At 40.7% G+C, this 22,704-nt stretch overlaps 2 protein-coding genes and 1 non-coding gene across 5 annotated transcripts; 1 reads left to right on the top strand and 2 right to left on the bottom strand.

The window, feature by feature from the left end:
* Positions 1-60: 60 nt before the first annotated feature.
* On the top strand, positions 61-7,732 carry LOC147224920 (fatty acyl-CoA hydrolase precursor, medium chain-like). 2 transcript variants are annotated; one of them, XM_086162953.1, is made up of 13 exons: positions 2,897-3,110; positions 4,343-4,532; positions 4,607-4,748; positions 5,299-5,432; positions 5,519-5,672; positions 5,756-5,860; positions 5,952-6,044; positions 6,166-6,309; positions 6,449-6,526; positions 6,605-6,752; positions 6,838-6,984; positions 7,058-7,130; positions 7,209-7,732. In XM_086162953.1, exons 1-13 carry the CDS (start codon positions 3,023-3,025, stop codon positions 7,393-7,395), a joined length of 1,683 nt encoding a protein of 560 aa, XP_086019079.1. In that variant the 5' UTR covers positions 2,897-3,022; the 3' UTR covers positions 7,396-7,732. The 2 variants fall into 2 exon arrangements, with proteins under 2 accessions (XP_086019081.1, XP_086019079.1); XM_086162955.1 differs by lacking the exons at positions 2,897-3,110; positions 4,343-4,532 and adding an exon at positions 61-192.
* Positions 7,733-7,734: 2 nt separating this feature from the next.
* On the bottom strand, positions 7,735-17,932 carry fbxo31 (F-box protein 31). 2 transcript variants are annotated; one of them, XM_086162957.1, is made up of 10 exons: positions 17,431-17,918; positions 16,268-16,339; positions 15,878-15,964; positions 15,437-15,513; positions 15,158-15,325; positions 14,970-15,044; positions 14,774-14,883; positions 14,035-14,188; positions 12,280-12,632; positions 7,735-10,911 (listed from the first exon to the last, which is right to left on the bottom strand). In XM_086162957.1, exons 1-10 carry the CDS (start codon positions 17,834-17,836, stop codon positions 10,689-10,691), a joined length of 1,725 nt encoding a protein of 574 aa, XP_086019083.1. In that variant the 5' UTR covers positions 17,837-17,918; the 3' UTR covers positions 7,735-10,688. The 2 variants fall into 2 exon arrangements, with proteins under 2 accessions (XP_086019083.1, XP_086019082.1); XM_086162956.1 differs by lacking the exon at positions 15,878-15,964 and having other exon boundaries at positions 17,431-17,932.
* Positions 17,933-22,133: 4,201 nt separating this feature from the next.
* trnar-acg (transfer RNA arginine (anticodon ACG)) lies at positions 22,134-22,206 on the bottom strand. Its single transcript has one exon. It is a non-coding gene; the product is annotated as a tRNA-Arg (tRNA).
* Positions 22,207-22,704: the final 498 nt, after the last annotated feature.

The following is a 22,704-nucleotide window of genomic DNA, read 5'->3' as shown; positions in this document are numbered from 1 at the left end:
CCGAACGGCAAAATCGAAACTCGGGGAACTGTGTTCAAGCTTTTGTCTGGAAATCGTGTCATTTCGATTTTGTTCTAAATAATAGCGCGGACGAACGTCGAGCTGGATGTTTTCGCGGCAACATACGGCAGTCTTCAGCTCCCGCAGAGAACGCAAAGGAGGATTTTGTCCAAGTTATTTTTACGAAAAAAGGTGATTTCTTTGTAGCTTCTCAACGTTACCGAGACATGTCCGTTAACCGGGGTGGAACGCCGTTGTGCTGCCCAAGGGAAGCTTGGCATTTCTCTTGTTATTTTCAAGTAATATAATCCCGGTAACCCTTGAATGAATCGCGATCCTTTTCATAGACTGGCAGTAAGTAGTTGTACGGGTCATGTTGTAAACAGGGGTGTTTTTTATCACGTTATATTGTTGTGTAGTGACTAGAAACATTTTTCAAAATAATTAGTAAATAGGGGCCACATCGTTAATCCAGTTACTATGTAGATCAGCTACACCGGGATCCTATTGTTCGGTCGCCGTGGCCCTTTGAGTGTGAGCCCAATGCTAAACATTACAAAGAGACAGTAACACTGGATCATGAAGGACGAGGATTGATACTCATTCATTCTCGTTACGTGGTTGTTATTATTATAATCAGTAGCACTTTGTACTACTGCAACAATGTACAATTCAGTATACCGACATAAAGACCGGCTTGCTCCTCTTGCCTCAGAGGTGCTCGGAAAAATTGCTTTTGTAAGTTGCTCTGGATAAAAGCGTCTGCCAAATGACTGTAATGTGATCTAATGTAATGTCAGGTTGAGAAAGTTTCTCATAAAACTTCTGTTTCAGTCATTCGGTCAAACCGAGAGGTGTTTCCCATGTATGTGCAGCACATTTCGCCACCAAGAGATTGTTATTGTGAAGACAGTTTAAATGCACTGTTCACCATGACAGTGTTTTACTTTATACGTCCTAGCTGTGCATTGATGATCTGTTCGGTGAAAGTTACTTCTTATAGACTTGACAAACATCTCAACATTGTGTATTAACATAGTATGACAAGGTCTTACTGAACTAATGCATTTGAAATACAAAATAACATGCTTAGACTTTCACACAAGTAAGATAGTGTTGTCTTGCAGCGATCAATTTCTCATGGGGTTTTCCCGACACTCAGTGCTGATGGTTATTCTTTTTGAGAAATAATAAAAGTAATTATTATCATGATTTCTAATTTTATGTCTTGCTGGGACCTATCTATCAAGGGGTTTTCTTGAAACTCAATGTTGATGGTTATTCTTTTTGACAAATAATAATATAATAGTAATTATTATTATTATTGCTGATTTGCTGTCTTGCTGCAACCTATTTCTCTAGGGCTTTTCATGATATTCAATGCTGATGGCTAATCTTTTTGAGAGAGGACATTAAGTCGTTTTTTCAAGTTCGACTCATGATGCTGTTTAGATACTCCAAGGTAATTTAAACCACTAAACAACACTGTACCCAAACAACGATAAAGACATTGAATCTAGAAAACTAAATGTTTTTGTCTGTGTCTTTGCTTTCTTTCTTTCTCGTTGAAGCAATTACATACTCTGATGGGTCACTGTCACTGCTCTTTTACAAAACAATGAATGGTTGAGTTTTCAACTAACAAGGGAGTCTGAAGCTTTTTTCACTTCTCTTTGCAACATGCATTTTACCCTGCAGCACTTAGTCATCTCCATTTCTTTCTCAACAGCAGCACCTGGAGCTGCTTCGGTCAGGCTGCTTTTTACAGTTAACCTCTCAGCGGTTGTAATTCACATATAAGATGTCAATTACAAGAAAAAAAAGAGTTGTTAAAATAGCTGAATGCATAAAAGACAGATTTTAAAATGGCAGATTTAACAATACAATTTGAGGCTAGTACAATCAGTACATGAAAAAAGTTATACTAACAACCATGTTAACACGATGAACCTCCTTCAGGATTATGTGAAACGAGTAACCATGCCTCAGTTGGAGGACATAGAAATCATGAGGAAGAGAACAATGCAATGCAAACTCCAAACAGAAAGGCCCCCTGGTGGAATCTGGACCAGAGATGGAAGGTGGAAGCACTGAGCACTGAGTCACCCACAACCAGATCAACAAGGCAAAAATTTTAAAATTGAGCAATTGACCTACATTCTGCTTCCTAGTATGTATAGTTAGTCAAATGCAAAGAAAACGGTTGTGACAACATTATCAAACAATTGATAGCTGATATCTTCTTAAGTGGGTCCAATGGCATGTAGGTCCTTATGTGGACCATGTTGCAATCAAATTAATCAGCGGCAAAAAGTTACTTTCACCTTTGCACCACAGTGGCAAAGTGTTTCTAGATAAACATTCCATGGTAGAGTATTGGAAACCAGGGTCTAAAGTTAAATCTGTATTTTCTTTCCCCAATCACAGCTATCCCAAATGCAGATGACTACAAATGATTCAGTGGTGAAAATATTAACTATGCTGCCCTTTTCTGAAACTTATCAAAGCAACTGAAATGGGTGCCTCACTGAAAAGTCTGTTCACATCTTACTCTGTTGTTGATAGTGGTTCCTGGTTCGTTTGCTTGACTATCTTTTAATATAACTAAAAAGAGGGTGGGGGAAATTACACCCTCTAAACTTGGAGGGGAGTGACTTGAATTTTACATAACATTGTTGCAGCAAACTGACCTTCTTTACGCCTGAAACATTTGACACATAAAAAGGTGAAAACAATGAAAAAATATCTTCTTGCAAGGTGCAGAAAGCTTTTGAGTTGAGAAACAGGGGCGGCTTCTAAAGGGGGCGACAAACAAAATGTGTGTGTGTGTGTGTGTGTGTGTGTGTGTGTGTGTGTGTGTGTGTGTGTGTGTGTGTGTGTGTGTGTGTGTGAGAGAGAGAGAGAGAGAGAGAGAGAGAGACGGGGGGGCAGGAAGTCACGTTAGGTGTGTGAAGCCTCAAATCAAACCAGAATCCCGTCCGTGTCTAACAATCCCCAACCGAGCCTCGCAACGGCGATCGCCATGAAGCCCCAGACTGAGAAATCCCCTCTCCCATTTCTGCTGCTGCTGGTGTGTGTTTTATTCGTGCGAGCTGCTACAGTGATCGATGGTGAGGATCTGACTTTGTATGAGTTTGCACTTTTGCGTTCACGGCTCTGACAGTGTTATTTAGCAAAGATACTTCAGTCCCACTGTCTGCTTTGCGCACCGCCTTCCCCAAACTATTGTGTTCCGTGTAACTACAAACTACTTTATTCAAACATCTTGACTAACTTTACTTGGCCAATCTCCACTAGTGGGTATGTTGGTTAAGGAAAAGTAATTTTAAAAAGTAATGAATACAAATAACACAAAAACAAAGTTTTGGGGCATTATTGATGACTTTACTTTATTGTTGACATTATAAGTTTAAGCGAGGTTATGATTTGATCACAAGTTTTCAATTTGTAACGGTGAAATTCCCTGAGTAGCCGAGGTCAAAGACCTTTCTTGTGCTGCCCTAACCAAAGCAAAAAAACCTGGCCGAATGACCTCAGTGTAGTAGACCTTAGTAAATTTAACAGGGGGAAAATACTGTACGAAAAAAAAAATCTCACTGATTTTTAACCTTAAAAGCCTGCATTATTCTGAAACATGAATGTCCATGTAAACTAAAGATGCATAAATCAGCATATCTCTATTACTGTTACTATTACAACTATTAACTTTACCACTGTAAAAGACAAAAGCAAGCTTACTATCAAATAACAACAAATAATAACAATAATAAAGATAATAATAATAATAACAACCAGCAAGTTTTGATTTCAAATAATATCATTTTGTGTCAGGTTGATGAAAGATTACGTCAGGTAACATAAAGCATGATAAGATATAACACTATATGTTGAATTAAAAAAACTCCTCAGCTGTAGCCAAAATGTTAAATTGAAAATGCAAAAGTAGTAAAAATATGCCAACTTTGTTTGGGGGCAAAAACCGGACAGTATTGGGTCACGATTGTTCTTTTTCATCCTGTCCAACTGTCTTCATTTTTGTGTTTCCTTTCTAATTCTTGTGGTCGCCCCTCTACTTCTCCCATTTTCAATGGTGGTTTAGTCACTACTTGTTTGAATTTTTTGTTTTGTCTTAAACTGCACTGTTTGTTCTGTTAATTTATCCCTGCCTGTTTGTTATTCTTCATGATTTGCATGCGCCATTAAATGTTCATCAACATTTTGTCAATAGTTCAGTATTTATGAAATTTTAAAGCGCAAATTTAATCGACTTTATTTGTCAAAGTTTTAACCACTGAGAATATCTTGCTAAAATGTGACTGACTCGGCATTTACATCTCAACAGCACCTGTAGTCCAAACACTGCTTGGGAGTGTATCTGGTCAGTATGTGAGTGTTAGAGGGAAGGAGGCCGGGGTCCATGCGTATTTGGGAATCCCCTACGGCAAGCCACCCGTTGGCCCCCTGAGGCTGTCTGCACCTCAGCCTGCGGAGGGATGGGATGGAGTGAGGGACTGCAGCAACCAGCCACCCTTGTGAGGCATCACTGATCACAAGGAGGTCAATTCTGTGCATGCGTTTAACTTTTTTCTTTTTTTTTCTTCTTCAGGTGCATTCAATATAGAGAGGCTCTTATTGATCTCCTTAATGAATTTGGAGCCAAATTTACAGGCCTGCCCGATATTTCAGAGGACTGCCTTTACCTCAACATTTACACTCCTGCAAACAGATCCCACAATGCCAAACTTCCAGTAAGAAACCTTTCGCTCTCAAGTATTTAAATATGATTCTTAAAAAGGTGAATGCTGTCATCCTTTTTAATTCATGTTAAGTTAAGTCAGAATTTATGTATACAGTGCAACATGGTTGTTTCATGACATTTTACATGTAGAGCAGGTCTGGACCACACTCTGTAAAATAACTTACAGACACCCAGCGAGCCCTCTGTGAGAGTCATGAGGGAAAAACTGCAGAAAGCTTGACAATAGCCGAGCTCAATGCGGGTAACGCCTTGCCTCAACCACTTGGGGTTGAAAGAGAACAAGAGCAAGGACAGAGAGTGATGAAGCAAGAGTGTGATAGGGACGGGGGTGGTATTAATGGTTGGGAGGGAACAGCACAAATGTAATGAGTGTTTACTCTCAGACTCAATTTGACTTTTCTAGAATCACACTCATATTTTAGTTGCATCAAACTTGAGTCGCATCAGTAGCATGTTAATGTTTGTTTCTTATGGACACGTTCAATTAACAATGTATCCATCTTAGGTAAAGTTCAGTAAAATATTCTTTGACTGACCAGGTCATGGTGTGGATCCATGGTGGAGGGCTTGGTTCAGGATCTGCTTCAGTGTACGACGGCTCAGGCATCAGTGCTTATCAGGATATGGTTGTTGTTTTGATCCAATATCGTTTAGGGCTGTTGGGGTATCTCAGGTAAAAACTTGGATTTCTTACCCTCAAAATGGATCACTTCAGCTGATGCAAAGATGTGAGTCGTGACTATAATTGTACAATTGCAGCACAGGAGATGAGCACATACCAGGCAACTTTGGCATGCTGGACCAGGTACTTGCTCTGCAGTGGATCCAGAAGCACATTCACAACTTTGGGGGAGACCCAACCTCGGTGACCATATTTGGGGAGTCTGCAGGTGGTGTGAGCGTATCCCTGCTGGTGAGGAGCAGACAGAGGACAGCACAACTGTACCAACATCACAGATACCTGTTCCTTTTTTTAATACTTGCGTCTCTCAACAGCTATTGTCTCCACTGTCTGACGGCCTATTTCACAGAGCCATTGCTGAAAGTGGCACTGCTGCAATGGATATGCTTGTGGGAGAAGATCCCCTACAAGCAGCAATGGTTGATTATCAGTTTTTTCATTTAGGAGCATAACATGTTTATTAAGCACAACAAGAAATAGTTATGACTGCTCCATGACATCTGTCCTTAGATGGCTGCGAATATGTCTGGATGTGGCACTGAGAGCACAAGCAAGATAGCCAGCTGTTTGAGAAATCTGGATATAGATACTATTGTCGGTCTGGTAAGATGCATTGCAGTTTGAGAACAAGCCTATCATTCTTTCAAGATGCCTTGTAAATGTCCTGTGGTAGTTCACTCTGAGCTTTATTTTTGACATTGACACTGTTTTTATTCCATTAAAGAACAAGAATTTCAGAGTTACTGTAAATGTTGACGGACACTTCCTGAAAAAACCTGTACATGAGCTGTTTGAAAAACATGAGTTACTTACCCTGCCATTCATGACTGGTGTTAACAGTGATGAAGGAGGCTGGTTACTGCCACTTGTAAGTGCCATTTTTTGGTTTTCCTTTCTTTTTTCAAGCTTTTTGTCCCTGAAATTTGATTACAGACCACAAAATAGTGATTTGTGTTGTACTGTATAATTGAAGCATTAATAGCAATTATAACCATCCTTTCTCCTAGTTCTTGGGTCCTCCAAATTGGACTGAGGGAATTGACAAGGAGCAACTGAAAAACCTCCTGTCCTTTTTCTACCCTGATGTAAGACACTGCATTATTCTACGTATTTTGCACTGTTACTTAAGGATCATATTTCCACGTTATTTTATTTTTCCTCAGGCCAAATATGCCCACTTTAAAAATCTGCTGTTTGAAGAATATGCTGGAACCGGCGAGGATCGAATCAGGAACAGAGACGCGTTAAGGGGGCTCCTTGCAGATCTATGGTTCAACATCCCTGTCATTAAGACTGTAAAAGCCCACAGAGGTAAGTTTTATACCAGGATACTAGAATTAATCAACGAACCATTAATATATTGTGTGACATATCACCCCCTTTTGTCTGCCACCAGATGCGGGTGCCCCTGTCTACCTTTATCAGTACCACCATGCCCCATCGTTCTTGGCAAAAAGGCCGAGCTTTGTCGGGAGTGACCATGGAGATGAAATATTTACAGTTTTAGGATATTGCTTCACAACAACCCATTTTGAATTAGTTGGTAAGGACAATGCAGAATCTTATTTTGTATGACCAGCTTTTTCACAAGAGTAATTCACTTTCTCTCAATTCAGAAAACTGTACCGAGGAGGACAAAGCACTAAGCAGAATAATGATGAACTACTGGGGCAACTTTGCTCGGACAGGGTAAGAAACAACTGTTATCATTTTTTAAAAATACAAGATAAAACATAGAACAAAATATGGTTCCATGTGCGAATGTAGGTCACCAAATGGGGATGGTCTCGTTCACTGGCCCCAGTACAGCGCTGAAGAGCTTTACCTGGCCATTTCAGCGACTGAGCAGGTGACTAAAAGACACCTGAAGCAAGAAAGATTTGACTACATCACTCAGACCCTCCAGGAGAAGATCCAAAAACTAAAAAATTCCACAGATCATGGCGAGCTATAGACATTTCCCTTTCAACTACACACTTCTAGTAAGACAATAAAATTTTGATTAATTTGTAAAATGGATTTACAAGCAAGTGCCGCCACCAAAGCGGCATTTGAAACTTGTTGTGTTGAAAGTCTTTTTTTTTTTTTCAGACCACCCTGACAAAAGTATCTTTAGTTTTGTTATTGTATGTCACGTTAGCTAAGTGTTTTGTAAAATGAATAAATTGTTTATAAGTGACTGAAACACTTCACACACACTTCACAATGGCTGTGGCAATCAAAGGAGTAAGACTAAGGATGTTATGCTTAAACATGCAAATATTAAAAAGAATAAAGAGATGGCAAAAGAATGTTCAATTCACTCTTGTTTATTACTGAGAAGAGCGCTTAAGCTGAAAAGCTCCCTGAAGTCCAATGTGAGCAGTTCAATCGGTCAAACATAGTTCATTTTCCACAAAATCAGGCCAACGGCAATTAAAGCAGTACAAAGAAACATTTCAAAGGTAAATCATTCGGATGGCAAGGGAACAATGTGGACAGCATACTGAGACATGGGTTAAGAGAAACCTAATACAATATGACAAAATCAATGAGGCTTTAGCACTTTTTGTTCTTTTTGAAAATGTTAGTAAAGCTGCTGTCTGATATAAAAGTGCTTACCAGTGGTTTTGAATGACTCACAATACCGCCCAGAGAAGTGCACTTGGGGTAGGAAAGCTACTGGGCATCACCGTCAGGCCATAAATCGCATATACAGACAACTACTTCAGTTTTGAGATGCACTTCGAATTGTGAGGTTTCTTGTACTGTTCAGCTAGCCTGGTCTTACATTTGAAATTATTTTATAAAACTGGAAGGAAACACTTTGCCGGTAAGACAGCCAAGTAAATAATGTATCAGACATCTAAACATTGATGCACTTTATATGTAAGGGATGTTTGCCTTTTACTCCATTATTATATAAGCACATTAATTATATTATGAAATTTCTACTATATCCTCCTTATGTAGTCAGAGCTCAAAATTTGGAGGGCTTGTACAATTGGAATCTTGACCTTAAATTAAAAATTGAAAATAAAAATGCTAATTCTACAATGAAAGTTGATAGAAATTAACTGAACATTTTTTTGTATCATATAAATGCATTTTAAACACAATAAGCGGGCATGCACAGTGTTTAAATGCATATAATTATTAACTCCTTAATGGAGGTAACGATGACTTTACCTTTTTTGAACAGACCTTGAAGTGATCAGGGAGTTTCTCCTTCCACAGAGTGAGGCCAAGAAACTAAGGTTTTAGAATCTTCCAAGAAATGTATGATTTTACAATACCATGACCGTTCAAGCTGTGGGAATTCCCCTAGTCGTCACACATGAACCAATTTTAAGTGACATTGGGGTTTTCAGGAAAGAAACCCAACTTTTAAGATTTAAAATTTTCCTACATTTCATCTCTAAACACAACACAGTAGCAGATAATTTGTTCTCCAATAATATATAAACCAGGGTTACCACTTTAATTCATTAAATATAAATTGTTAGAATAATAAATTACATAAATTAAACAAGTTAGCATCACCATGGAAACTTGTAATTACAGTTGAAGCCTCCCAGCTTCAGATCAGACAATTAAATTAGCCTCATCTGATATCTATGGTAAATACCAAACACTTAATTTATATTTCTATCACTCAAACTCCCATATTAACTTGCATTATTGTTAAAACACATTTCATTATCACGAATTTGAGCAACAAGCATGAGCGGTGACGGAATCGTCTCAGTGACAGTACCAGTCTAAATTGTGCAGCCATTTCTGCTGTACTCAATTAGAACACAGAAGACTCCCATCGATATGGCTCAAGATATAAGTCTTCAAAGAATGTACTAAAGCTTTCTTGACTCCTTATCTCTCTATTCTAATTCCATATATGTGCTTACCCTTCAATGGCATGTCAGATGCTCTGTATGAAGGATCAGTGCCGTGGCAGGAATATTGTTGCGTAAAGGAAACGTTCGCTACTCATTATGTCGTCAGCCATGCTTGCATTTACAGTGAGGCGCCAGCTCTCTGCTCTTTGCGTGCCAATGATCCATCTGGAGGACACTGGTGCAACCAAAAGGGAACACGTGTGCCTTCTCTCTGCACTCTTGTGAGAACACTTCCACATATTGACATGTGTATGGTCAGTGTATACTAAAGACCTAAATATGTGCTTGGACTTCAAATGTCAAGTTTTGTTTTATCAGTTTCCATTATTCGATGATGCAAACAAGCTCAAAAGTTTTTTTGAGGTCTTTTAAGTCAACTATACATGAGGGGAGGATGGCTGAATCTCAATTATTGTAAAAGTTTTTTTGTCATTTTAAACTCATAAAACAAAACAAACTTAATACAAAATTGAACTGTTTCACTGGACAATTCTGAGACGAGTCCTGCTAGGTTATCTTCTTGTTTTTCCAATACATATTTCTTGGTTACGTAATCCATGGTTGGGCGTGGTGAAATCAAATGTATGTTTTATGTAGGACAGCATTTGAAAGCACATTGATGATAAAATTATCACAAGTTCAAAGAGCAGACTTCAGTCTATTCACAACTGGCTTGTCCTGCTACGGTTTTTGATGAGACAGCAGCTGCTTCCTTTCTGCTGCTGTAACACTCACTGTTGTTCCACTGGGCAGTTATCCCTATTAGCTCACTTTTGTACATTTAAAACATAAATAGTGCTGTGCAATTTAACAGACTAGTGAACAAAACATGACATACTTTTTAAAAAAAAAAAAAAGATTCCTATGGCTGAAAAGCAGCTACTTAAAACCAAAGGTGGCTATGAAGCAATTAAAATAAAATACCGCATGCATTAATAGCCTGGGCATTAAAATCAGTAGAATACTATGGAGTAAAAACTATGACACCTTGATCTTCTTCACATGGCACCACTCAGTACAGACATGTTTTTAGAATCAGAGGCACAAACAGTTTGATAAATCATGAGTGGTCTGAAAAGTCATTCCTTTTCTCCTGGATGGTATAAATAAATAAATAAAAACTGTTATGTGACCTGTTATCATGCTGCCCTGGAAGATTTAGGTCATACCGGAGCGAGGTGAAAAAGTTACTCGGGAGGCCAGTCAACTGCTTGCATGAAAGGTGGGAACTGAGGTGTACTGTGTCAAGGTGATAACAAGGGGCTAATAAAGTCATAAGTTACCGATTGTGGTGTTGTTAGGGGAAGGTGATTCATGAATAACGTAGTTTCGAATGCATTGTATCATGAGAAGAGACTTAAAGCTTGGGACATCAAGATGTCCAGGACTGCATGTTGCACAGCATGGCCTCAAATCGCTCCATGTTTGGCGCGTGGGCGTGAGCTAGGTGGTCCGTCAGACGGCTGTAGAGACTGAAAGACTTTAAATCCAGCCAGATGAAACCAAAACGGTCCTCATCAAACAACACAAAGAGTCCAGGGGTGCGTTCTGGACTTGTAAAGCCATGGCCAGCAACCAGACCTGTCCCATAGAAGCTGAAATGAAGGAAAATCCATTCAATCACATGTCTGAATGATATCTTGCTTTTTTTTTTCCTAAACAGGCTTATTAAGGAATTGTTTAGCTAAATATTTTACTCAAATTAATCTTTAAGTTCTCAAGAGCAAAGTGATCTTTGAATAACAAAAACAAAATTAACAATTCTGTCAACTGTAGTGTCCTGGAACCATCCTTCCTTAGATTGAACAAAAAGAGCATTAGAGGTCTTTTAGTGAGTAGCTGCAGATTCATTGAATAGATAGAATGACACTTCCCCCAGACATTACTCTGAAAGCCAAACCTTCAATTAAAATCACTCTGTTAGCAACAAGACATCTCCCCTCTGCTGGCAAAAGTGAACGCAAAAGGACTTCTGGCTGTGAAAAGATAGCTGCTCCAGAGGTCTTACTCTGTTTCTGATCAGTGGATTGTCTTTGGGGATTATTGGATAAGAGCCAGAGCATGGAGCTGAATCATATCAGCAGGGAGTGACATTGTTCTTTCAAGAGTCTGGAATAAAGGTGATGTAAAAGATGGTTTTAAATTTGTTACTCACCAGAAATCATTCAAGTATTACTTTATGAATTTAGCTGGATTACACAATTTCCACAACTATTCCATTATCAGGTTAGATTCACATCTCTATATATTCCTCTTATTTGCCTCATACATTCATCACATTGGTTTAATAAAGGCTTTATGATTAAATAGCATTTGAATAACGGACAGATTTTGCTAAACAATGTGAGACTGAAGTTATCCACTGAGCTCTTTGTACATAAAATCAACACTTCCTTACAAGTACTTGGATACTTGTTTGAAGTATAACATAACCATCTGAATAAGTGAGTTAAGTCCAAAATGTGTCTATGTTGCAGTGGTTTTGTCCATTGAAATTAATTCAGTTCACCCTTGAGTGTAAGTGATCATTTATGTTGAATTCCAGGGAAATACAGAGAATTCACTTTTTCAAGTCAAGATGAACTCGGGCTTTCAGTAACTCTAATCAGCTGGTTCAAGCTTGTGCACAAATTCAATACATTTCCTTAAGGCGTTGCGACAATATCGCAATTGTAAGAAAGGAACCGAACAACAGAATACCATCAAAAGCACCTGTTGCAGACAAATGAGGGCAAAGGTCAGGACTATGCCGTCTGATTATCCAACATTCAACACATGGGGCAACAAGTCATTAAACACTGATAATTTTAACTTGTTGCCCTTGAACCTGGAGCGCTGTTAACAACTTTAACAGCGCAGGAACAAAAATAAGCTGTTTTTAACAATACTGAAAAGGTGTAAAGGTAACTATAATCATTTTTTTCTGTGGGATTGAGAAAATATACATTTCTACATGCCCTTACCATTTTCTGCAGACACGAGGATACAGCTCATTGCGAGCCATGACTCCTAAGGGTAGAATAAAGGGCTGGGTTTCCAGAGGACTTGGGGAATTGCTGGGACCCGGCTGGCATCTGTCTGCACAGGCACCTTGGTTCATCTCTGACCCCTCTGCCCCACCAAAACTCCCTTCGGCTGTGCCTGCTGCGTTGTCTTTGGGTTGTTCTTGTGCCCCCCTCTCCGCTTCTTCATGTATCCCCATTACCAGCCGTGACAACTCCTCTATGTTGCATTGATATTCCAAGTCTGGAAGGACCACAGGCCGTGTCAGGTCAACATCTAAAGTGAGCTGCCCGGCAGGAACGTTGGGGTCTCCCTGCACAGAGGGGTTAAAGTTCAGTCAGCAGCTACAGAAAAAGATTTGCTAGGGTGAAATGTTGCAACATTAAGGACTATAAAAGGCAATATTGTACTCCATGATGCTAAATGTGAATGACGGGTGTTAAACGCATGAGTCAAGAGTTGTTGGACATGTCAAGATGTACCTTGGAGAAAGTATTACATAATTTATGATGAACATGACAGCTGTAAAATGACCTGATACCTCTGTTGACTCTTTGTGTCAGAGCAGCTTTGAGAATAGCCACCTGAGCGACAGCAAGATTGATAAGCATTGTTCATAATGGTGAAAAAAGGCACAGTAGTTCTAGGCACAAGTGGAAACCAGCATCAACCAGAGGAACCCCAGAATTATCTCTTTTTTTAAAGTATGCCCCTTTAATTCCAATAAGCACTATACCTCCAGAAATGCACTTTTTCACTTAAACATTTATAAAAAGTTGCCAACACACCCATCTAAAAGATTGTGAAGAAATTTGTATGTTTTCTTATTTTATGATGGGTATACGTCAGCTCAAACAAGTCCCCTTTAAAAGACTCTGGGATACAGATTCTTGTAAAACATGTATTTAACATAAAACGGCGGAACATGAAATATAGAACTGAAATCACATTTCTTGTCAACCAGAAGTTACTTAACATTGTAACCTCGAGTTAGTGTTGAACAGGTTCCTTGTAATGCCACTCAAGATCTAGACCAGGTGTGTCAAACATACGGCCCGTGCAATTCAAGAATTTGGGGCACTATTTTGGTCAGAGTAGAAGACAAGCCGCATCAGAGATAGAGATAGACCAATCAGCAGACGTTATCAATGCACCATCTGCTGCTTGTTACGACATTGTTTCTACCCTGTTCTCTACCTCCCCGCAACTCCCTCATTAGCCAAAATGTCGTTATCAAAACAGAGAAAAGTAGATAGAGTGTAGAATTTTCAAAGAAAAATGGACAACATCTTTTTTATTTACGGAGACGCACGGGAAACCTTTGTGCTTGGTGTGTTGCAACAAGTTTTAGTATTTAAGGAATATAATATTCGGTGCCACTACGAGACTCATCACTACGAGACTCATCACAGCGGTCATGCCATCTCTGCCTGTCACAGCAGCTCTCCTTACATCTCTTAGTATACTATAATTAACTGATAGGCACCTTATTGGGTGTCAAAATATGTAATAAGGAAAATGGTCTGGACCACTTCCTTGTCAAGTTATGTTTGACAATAATACTGCTTGGAATTAGTAATTAAGCAGCAACTGAGGTGTATTATAGTTCCCAATCTGTGAAAGATGGAACCTTGATCAGTACACATTCTGATGAGTCACTAACCCAAAGTCAATATTAAACCAGTCAGAAGAGACAACGTTCACTGGAGACTTACGGTGAGCTTGGTGGCCCTTGCAGAATTCCTGTGAAAACTTAGCATGACGATCTCCAGGCCATGAGTACCATACGTGCCTTTGAAGAGACCTGGCTGGATCAGGTCAGAGGGCATGGCCGGGGGCAAGTAAATCCGTCGGTATGTCAAGCAATTACTGTCAAAAGAAACCAAGGGAACCAGTTTTCTTGAATTCGAAATCAGAGAGCCACAGGGATTAGGCTTCATGTTACTACACAAGATATTTTATTTGTAGCTTTGGTTAATCTGAATCTAAGAAAAAATGGTCAAGTCAATTTTTTGAGTAACTTTCTTTACAAAAAATAAAATAAAAAAAGTCTTTCGTCTCTGACTTAGTTGATTTTAGGGTGCCCCTAGATTTTTTTTTTAATTGAGGAAATATTACACCTCAGGGCAAACTGATGGGCAAAGTAAAGTACTAAGAATGCGTAAAAGGGCTAGATTTTTCTTGAATGCAAACTTAGCTTGGCTGTTTTTTTTGTATTATTTGATCTTTTCCAAGTTCATTCATGCCCAGCCACCTGATAGATCTTCGAAAACCTCCGAGGGTCTGTGGACCCATGGGTTACAAAAAAATAAATAAATAAGCAAGTAAATAAATAAATAAACCACCCTGATTTACCTGATTTACCCGAAATTCAGTTTTGCTGTATCGCTATTCTTCTATTCTTGTAACAATACAAATCAATTTTTCCTGAGCATGCATTAAATAGGGTCTTACTCGTATTGACTGGTATAAATGAACTTCATCAGGATGAGCTCCTGCATGTGCTCATGGAAGATTTCTTCCAATGTCCGACCCCATTCTTCCTCCAACCATGTCCTGAACTCCTGCAGACATATAGACATAAAATAGCTTATGACAGTCCGTTTAACTTCAGGGTTTTGGGTAGTAACCGATTACTGATCTCACCAACCTCTTGTCTGCCACCTGGCATGCGGTGATGATCAGTTTGGTTACATTTTGTTGAAAATTCATCCCTCTTTACAGACTAAAAAAGACAAAACAAAAATGTGACCCTTATTAGAGAGCATCCTATTTTTGTTAGCCTGTAAATATCCAGCACTGAAAAGGAAAAAATAAAAAACAAACTGGTGCCCTCACCTGTACATCGCCTTTGTGAGGACCCTTGTGCCCATACATACACTCCACGGTGGCCCTTTTCCTCTCCCACATGTGAATACGGAAAAGGGGACGTCTTCTCATGGGATCTTCCACCCGAGGGTCATGTGGCGGCAAATACATCCAACCAATGATGAACAGCCCATCCACCTAAAAGGACATTCATTCGTATACTGGCAAATCAACATAATTGAGGCTAAATAATATATAATATACAAATATTTTATTATGTATCTTATACTGTGGCAGTTCACTGCTTACCACAACATTGAGCAGTCCACCGTAAGGGCCAATGTCAGGTTGCCATAGGCCCAGGATGTGTCTATATGGATAAAGCACTGCAACAGATGCAGAAATCACACTAGTTTATGGTTCATCCCATGTTTTGGAATAAACTGCGACATGGTGCACGCTTGAAAACACAAAAGAAGCTGTTAATGTTCGACAAAGCCCCTTTCCGTCTGAAAGGGAAGAAACTGTGGCATGACCATGTCACTGTCAAAGGTTTGAAACCACCACAAAGTGAACCGTTTATTCTGTTTACCATTTCACTCTTATTACAAAAGTATGCCATGCCATGAAGAGGAGCAAGTCATGGACCTTCAAACACAAAATGGATTGTTAACATTCCAGCAGTACAATGCTATAAAAACACAACTCATCATGCAGTGGCCTTTCCGCTTTTGAACCCCTTTTACATACAGCGTGTGTAAATATCTCTATATTCCATGTTTTCACAGTCCGGGAGGAGCTTCACAAAGCATCCAGATTTCACCCTTGGATTGACACCTGTACAGGCACAACACATGCACGTGTAAAGTGCCCACGCAGCAGTTTGCTGGACGTGGTATTGCGCCAATATAATATATTCAGAAACCCTAAGGGTGCCAGAACATTGCATACATAATAGAAATTCAATGCAGCCTGCAAACAAAGTAAGATACTATCTCTCTGCAATTACATTTATCCCATTTAGGAAATAGAAACAACACCCATATCAAGTATCAGTTCATTGAGAAACTGGAGATATTCTTGACATAGTCCCTATATGCATCGAATCAGATAAATTATTGAACTGGCAGACAGCCTCACGTTTAACATAGAGGTCCCTGCAGGAAGCTCCTCCCATTTCCGTCTTCTTCAGATCCTGCTTCATGCCAAATTCTGCAGAGAAAATGAGACATCAAGTGAATACGAGACGGATTAAAATCACATTTGATTTTCTTGAAGCAATGTGTGTACTGCACAATATTTGCATCTATGCGGAGGACAAATCAAATTGTCTATACAATTACAGCTACTTTAAATAACGTGATTATTCATCATCATATGTAACTAGGGCGTGAAAACATTTAACATGAAACAATATTTGAAAAAAAAAAAAAAAAAAGGTCCCAATCAACTGTTAAATTGTGTTCTCACTCTGCACCAAGACATGCGCATGTCCTAATTGAATGAAATTCAATATTGTTATTAGATTTGTTGCACCAACATACAAACAAACAAACAAAAACACAGCTCACATGACTAAATTTTAATAGACACAGCTAACAACCACCACAGGACGAGCACTATGCAGAATTTTTCTGATTAACTTAAAAGGCATTTCTGAACACCCAATAGATCCTGGATGCCATATTTACACACTTCACAGATATCCTTGTCTGCTTTCTCTCAGGCAAACAGGTTACTGGCTGCAGGGCAACATTGTCAAGTTTGATTCCACTCACCCACTGTTCAAAACAAATGGACTCTACTTTTTGAAAAGAAAAGGGAAAACTTTCACATTTGAAAAAATTGTGATTTTCCTTATTAAATTCATCCGTGAAATATCAACAAATGAAAATGAAGTAAATTCACTTCCAGGTGGCACACTGCGCAGCCAAAAGCTGCGGATTGTGTCTAATTCAATTTAAGAGTGTCCCACAAATATATTTTTTAACAGTATTGCAGCACTGAGGCCTCTGCGAGGATGGATCTCCGGAGCCTGCCGGCCTGCATGCGACTGATAAGGGCCTGGAGCACCAGCGCCCAGCCTGCCTCTTTCCGTTCGTACACATCCACCGCTTTCCCTTCGGTTAAAGGGTTACATGAAGAAATTCTTGAATGTGAAATAAAAATTCTTTTTGGGGCGCTGTCGACGGGAAACAGACCGCAGCACTTTGTCACAAGCGCTGTTTGGTGTTAGCCGTCTGGCTGCTAGCCCGGCTAGCCTGCAGGTCGGGGAGGGAGGGAGGGCTCGGCGCCGTATTTACCTGCTGTGCACCTCCTCCTCCAGATGGTCTCGGTGTTGAGAATCTGCCTGAATTTCTTGCAGACGCGGGAGACCCTCGGTAGGGCCGTCCCGGGGAGCAAGGAGAAGATTTCCACTAAAAGCTCCGGCGGCAGGTCTGACAGCGACTGCGGGTTGGACGGCACCGCGGCGGATTGATCCGGGGTGCCAGCTGTGTTGACCTGCGACGTTACACAACTCGGCCCGGTAGCTGCGACGCCGCTCCCTGGGCCGCCTGCGCCCTCCTCGGCTTGCCTCCGGCCCACAATTCGCTCCTCTTCCTCCTCGTCCATGTCGGAATCGCTGCCCTGATCCTGCCGGTTTTGCCGTGGCCGCCTCCGGCATCTCCGGGACTGACCAACTCCGCAGAGCCTGGCGCACACAGCCATCCGGAGTCACTAAACGGGCAACATTACATCACCGGGACGGATCCGCGGGCTGAACCGTGGCCGATCGTCTCCTCCTCCTCCTCCTCCTCCTCCTCCTCCTCCCCCTCCTTCCCGGTGGGGGCCGCGACGCGTCTCCGCAAGTGGACGGAGCCGCTGTGACGTCTCAAAGCCGAGGTGTCCGGCCTTTTTATTGATCTGGGGAGACGGGGGTCTTTCAGAAACAAACCTGGCGATCCTTTTTTAACGCAAACATAAAGCAGCCACGCCTTTAAAAACACCTGCCTCACCGTTATTGTGTCATATACCTTAATCGTGAATCTGCCATAAAAAAAAGCCAGGCTACCCAAACAAACTGCACTGCAGACAATAAACTAAACAGGTTTTTGATGAACATTTTGCAGTACATCAAGTGATGAAAAAAACTACTGCACCAGTTAGTGGCCCCTTGCAACCAATGTACATATTTAATTATGAACTATGCAATCTCCATCTCAACTGTTATTTTTGTATGACATAACTTATCATCTGTACGTTTCTACTTATAAATTATGCCCTTGCTTCCTGTCTTTAGTCTACCACATCTGATGCACATATCCACCTGTACAATTTGTCAATAGTACCCTATCTCTAAGTCACATGTAAATTATAGTATAGTATAGTACAGTACGGTATAGTATATAGTGTAGTGCATACTATTAATTCATTTGTTTTATCTACACCTGCTGCTTTGTTGAACTTCTGGTTCGATGCTAAACTGGATTTCTTTGCTCTGTACTTGTACATGTGTAATTTCAATAAAGTTGAATGTAATCTAATCTAATAAACTTCTCTTAGACATCTTGATTCAAAGGATCTAGTTCGATTATGTTAAATGTCCTAAAGTGATTCTGGGCCCCATACTCCGATTTATACAATGTGTCATTTCCATTTCTGGAAAAAGATAAAAATCAACACTGTCCTTGTTTTCAAGGAAAGAAGATGATGAACTGTGGAAAGAGGAGAAATGTGACATAGCAAATGATTACAGCCAATCATTTTGCTTCTATGCCCATCAAATCAACCATTCAATCAATTAATCAATCCTCCAACCAACCAGTCTACCTATCTATTGCCCAGTGTTTGGGTGCAGTCACTCTGAACACATAACTGGACCAGGGATATGTGCATTTAGCACTAGCAGGTCATCTCCCTTCTTGGTGCTTAATTGTTAGTGGATTACCATATGTCCTCAATTGAGGACTAACTCACTGGCAGACCACAGTATGTACGCCTACAACACTGTGTCAGAAGGAGGGGTCTGCAATACTGGCGCAGCACAAGAGAATGTCCTCTCCTCTTTCCTCTTCACCCTCTACACCTCTGATTTCAGACAACATAAATCCTGCCACCTCCAGAAATGTTTTTGACAACGTGGCTGTGGTTGGATGCATCAGAGGAGGTGATGAATCGAAATACCAGGCTGTCGTGAACTCCTTTGTCTCTTGGTGCAAGCAAAACCATCTGCAACCAAACGTACCTAAAAGCAAGGAGCTGGTTGTGTATTTTAGAACTTCTGAATCACCTATCATCCCAGTTTCCATCCACATCCAGAGGTTGATGTGGACATGGTGGAAGATTACAAACACATTTACATCCAGATTGATAGCAAACTGAACTGGACAAAAAACTGTAATGCAATCTACAAGATAGGCCAGAGCCATCTCTACCTCCTGAGGCAGCTGAGGGCTGTCAACATCTGCCGGATGATCCTCAGAATGTTTTATGAGTGTGTTGTGACCAGCACCATCTTTCATGCTGTTGCATGCTGGGGCAGCAGCCTGGGGGTGGCTGACACTAACAGATCTAATTAACTAATCTGTAAGACCAGCAAGGTAATGGGGTTGGAGTCGGACTTTCTGACGCTGGTGTCAGAGAGGAGAGTGCTGTCCAAGATGAAGGCAATTCTCATCAACACCTCTCACCCATTCCATGGCATGCTGACCAATTGCTGGAGCTCATTCAGCAGCAGACTGATTCCACCGTGGTGCACTACCAAGCATCATGGAGGTCATACTTGCCTGTGGTGATTGGCCTGTTTAACTCGGCCCATTAATAACATCCCACTATCTCATCCCTACTCATTTCATTATCCATCTGGTTTTTAATATTTGTAACTAATTTATCTTAAACCTGACACTACTTTTATTCTACTTCACTTCATAATCTTTATTTACTCCTGCTATCTCTCTTCCTTTTTAGATATTTTATTTCTTTCCGCATGGAGCATCTGTGACCTCTCAATTTCCTCTGGAATCAATAAAGATTCTAATTCAGATTCTGAGAGTTAAATATGCAGTCATATTGGCCTTCATCAGAACAGTGGAGGGCCAGATTAGAATTATGATGAACACACTCAGAACACTAACTTGGTGTGAACCCTGTTGCTCAGCTATTGTTGAAGGGATTATTGTTGACATGCAATAACAGTCATGACAGTCAGATCATATCTCTCTGTTTCTGTACGCTGCATACAGACAGAGACTGAAAAAGACAAACGCCGTAACAAGAGATATCAAACTCTGGACCCTGGATTCAGAGGGAATCCTGCAGGACTGTTTTGCTACAACCAACTGGGACGTGTCCAAGACCGCAGCCACTCAGGAAGACTCTTCTGTCAGCACACAGTATGCGAGTCAAGAAGTTCCCCAACCAGAAGCCTTGGCTTAACAGTCAGGTACGCCACATGCTCTCATGCATTTTGGTCTGGCAGTGAGACAGAGTAAAAAGCTGCTAAGTACGGATTGAAAAAGGCCATTGGAACAGCCAAGAGGCGGTACATTACATTACATTACAGTCATTTGGCAGACGCTTTTATCCAAAGCAACTTACAAGTGCAATTCAGTCACCACAGATCCAAAGTACCAGTAGTCTCGGAAGTCAGAAGAGACCACTCTACCAAATAGCCATCTTAAAACAATATACATACATACTTTCATTTCTTTTTTTTTTGGGGGGGGGGGACTAAGTGCGATTAGTGGGGTATTGCTTGCTGAAGAGGTTTGTTTTCAGCTCACGTCAGAAGATGGGCAGCGATTCCGCTGTTCTGACCTTTTTCGGGAAACTGGATTACAGAGAGAACCTGGATGGCTTCAACTCCACTGTTGACCCTGGGCGGATGTGGCAAGGCCTGTAGTACATCACGGACAACAAGTTAACCACCAGCATCAGCATTACCGCAGACAACCTGCCGGACGACCTCAACAACTTCTACGCCCACTTCGAGATCCACAACACAGAGGTGAGTCACACACATGATGGCACCCCCCCCTACTTGTCCTTTCTCCCAACAGTATCATCAGACCAGGCATGCCAAGCGCTGAGAAGGATCGACCCCCGCAAGGCAGCCAGATCGGACAACATCCTGGGGCAGGCCCTCAGAGCTTGTGTCAATGAGCTGGCAGATGTTCTCACCGGCATCTTCAACCACTCCCTCTGCCAGAGCCCCACCTGCTTCAAGAACAAAACCATCATCCCCCTCCCCAAGAGAAGCCTACCCACCAGTGTGAATGACTACAGGCCAGTAGCACTCACTCCAATCATCCAATCAGTGCTTCCAGAGAGTGGTGCTGGCCCAGATTCAGAACGACAACCCCAGAAACCCTAAACCCCCTGCAAATTGGATACCAGTCCAACAGGTCCAACAGCCGCCACCCTCCAGTACTCGATCTCCCACCTAGAAAACAAAGAATCCTACATCAGGATGCTCTTTGTTGACTGCACTCGTCCGTGCACGTGCACTTGGTGAGTTGCACACCAAGCTGCACTCAAACATCTTATTGCACCTCCAATGTTCTATTGCAACATTCATATTCATTTCTATAATCATATTTACAATAATCTTTACACTCTTTCTATCAGCACATGTCCAAATGCACTGCGGACAGCAAAGTAGGAATTTCACTGTACAGGGAAACATGAATCTTGAATAACACTTTTGCCCCCTCAAAGTGTCCCCATTGGTAATTTACCCTTGCACTGAAAGAAAGAGCGCTCAACCTAACTGTGGATAAACTAAGCAAAGTTACAACATTGTCAAAGGTGTTGCTTCTTTTTGAAATAGAATCCTCATCATAACACCTGGCATTTCCTATTGTTCTACATTTTCATTCGGGGTCAAATGAAGAATACATCATTATCAACACATAGAATAACTGTTAGTGAGCGTCTTGTTACCTAACTACCAAAGGATTTGCGAATAAAATAAATAAAAAACTTGGCAAGATCTACCATTGTTTCCTAAAAGAAAGGAAAAAAAATTCGAGCCAGCCAGGAGTCGAACCTAGAATCTTCTGATCCGTAGTCAGACGCGTTATCCATTGCGCCACTGGCCCACATCGGTGCTGGGCGCGCACATCTGTATATGAATAAATACTGCTCAGATGGCTCCACTGAAATGAATGCCAAGAGGCCTGGGGCTAATTAATACGTTATATTTATATAAATAAGACATGAATGGCAGTATTGGGAATTACAAAAGAGCAACAAAGACCCTGCCAGGCGTAGTCACTGAGAAACAATCAAATCCCCCCCGAGGAAAGACATGTGACTGAAGAGGAGAAATTAGCAGACGGCGTACTTTCACACTTAGGTAAACAGATATGAAGAATTTTTTACTTAATAATACATCTTGATAGGCTATAGTACGAAATGGAATCAGTATTTTCCCTCCCTCTCCAGATTACAGTGTTTCTTCAAGCATTTAAAATCCGGATGGAACTCAATGATAAAATGAATAAAGACAAAATGTTTTTTGTGTTCGAACATGTCATTAAAAAAAAAGAAGTAAATAAATCTCGTTATCATAGAAGTAAAAAAAGATCACAGTTCTA

Source organism: Fistularia commersonii, chromosome 17, assembly GCF_037954325.1.
Source record: "Fistularia commersonii isolate RoL2024-O1a breed Wild chromosome 17, RoL_Fcom_v1.0, whole genome shotgun sequence".
NCBI lineage: Eukaryota > Metazoa > Chordata > Actinopteri > Syngnathiformes > Fistulariidae > Fistularia > Fistularia commersonii.
The sequence above is the reverse complement of the archived record's forward strand: the minus strand, read 5'-3'. Positions and strand labels throughout refer to the sequence as shown.

What these genes read in the sequence shown, in the direction of transcription:
- LOC147224920 (XM_086162953.1), top strand. Translation starts at nt 3,023, where the DNA reads ATGAAGCCCCAGACTGAGAAATCCCCTCTCCCATTTCTGCTGCTGCTG. An exon ending in AGCTGCTACAGTGATCGATG is followed by an intron (nt 3,111 to 4,342) that starts GTGAGGATCTGA and finishes ACATCTCAACAG; the next exon opens with CACCTGTAGTCCAAACACTG. An exon ending in AACCCATTTTGAATTAGTTG is followed by an intron (nt 6,985 to 7,057) that starts GTAAGGACAATG and finishes CTCTCAATTCAG; the next exon opens with AAAACTGTACCGAGGAGGAC.
- fbxo31 (XM_086162957.1), bottom strand. Translation starts at nt 17,836, where the DNA reads ATGGCTGTGTGCGCCAGGCTCTGCGGAGTTGGTCAGTCCCGGAGATGC. An exon ending in GTGGACTGCTCAATGTTGTG is followed by an intron (nt 15,326 to 15,436) that starts GTAAGCAGTGAA and finishes ATGTCCTTTTAG; the next exon opens with GTGGATGGGCTGTTCATCAT. An exon ending in TGCCAGGTGGCAGACAAGAG is followed by an intron (nt 14,884 to 14,969) that starts GTTGGTGAGATC and finishes ATATGTCTGCAG; the next exon opens with GAGTTCAGGACATGGTTGGA.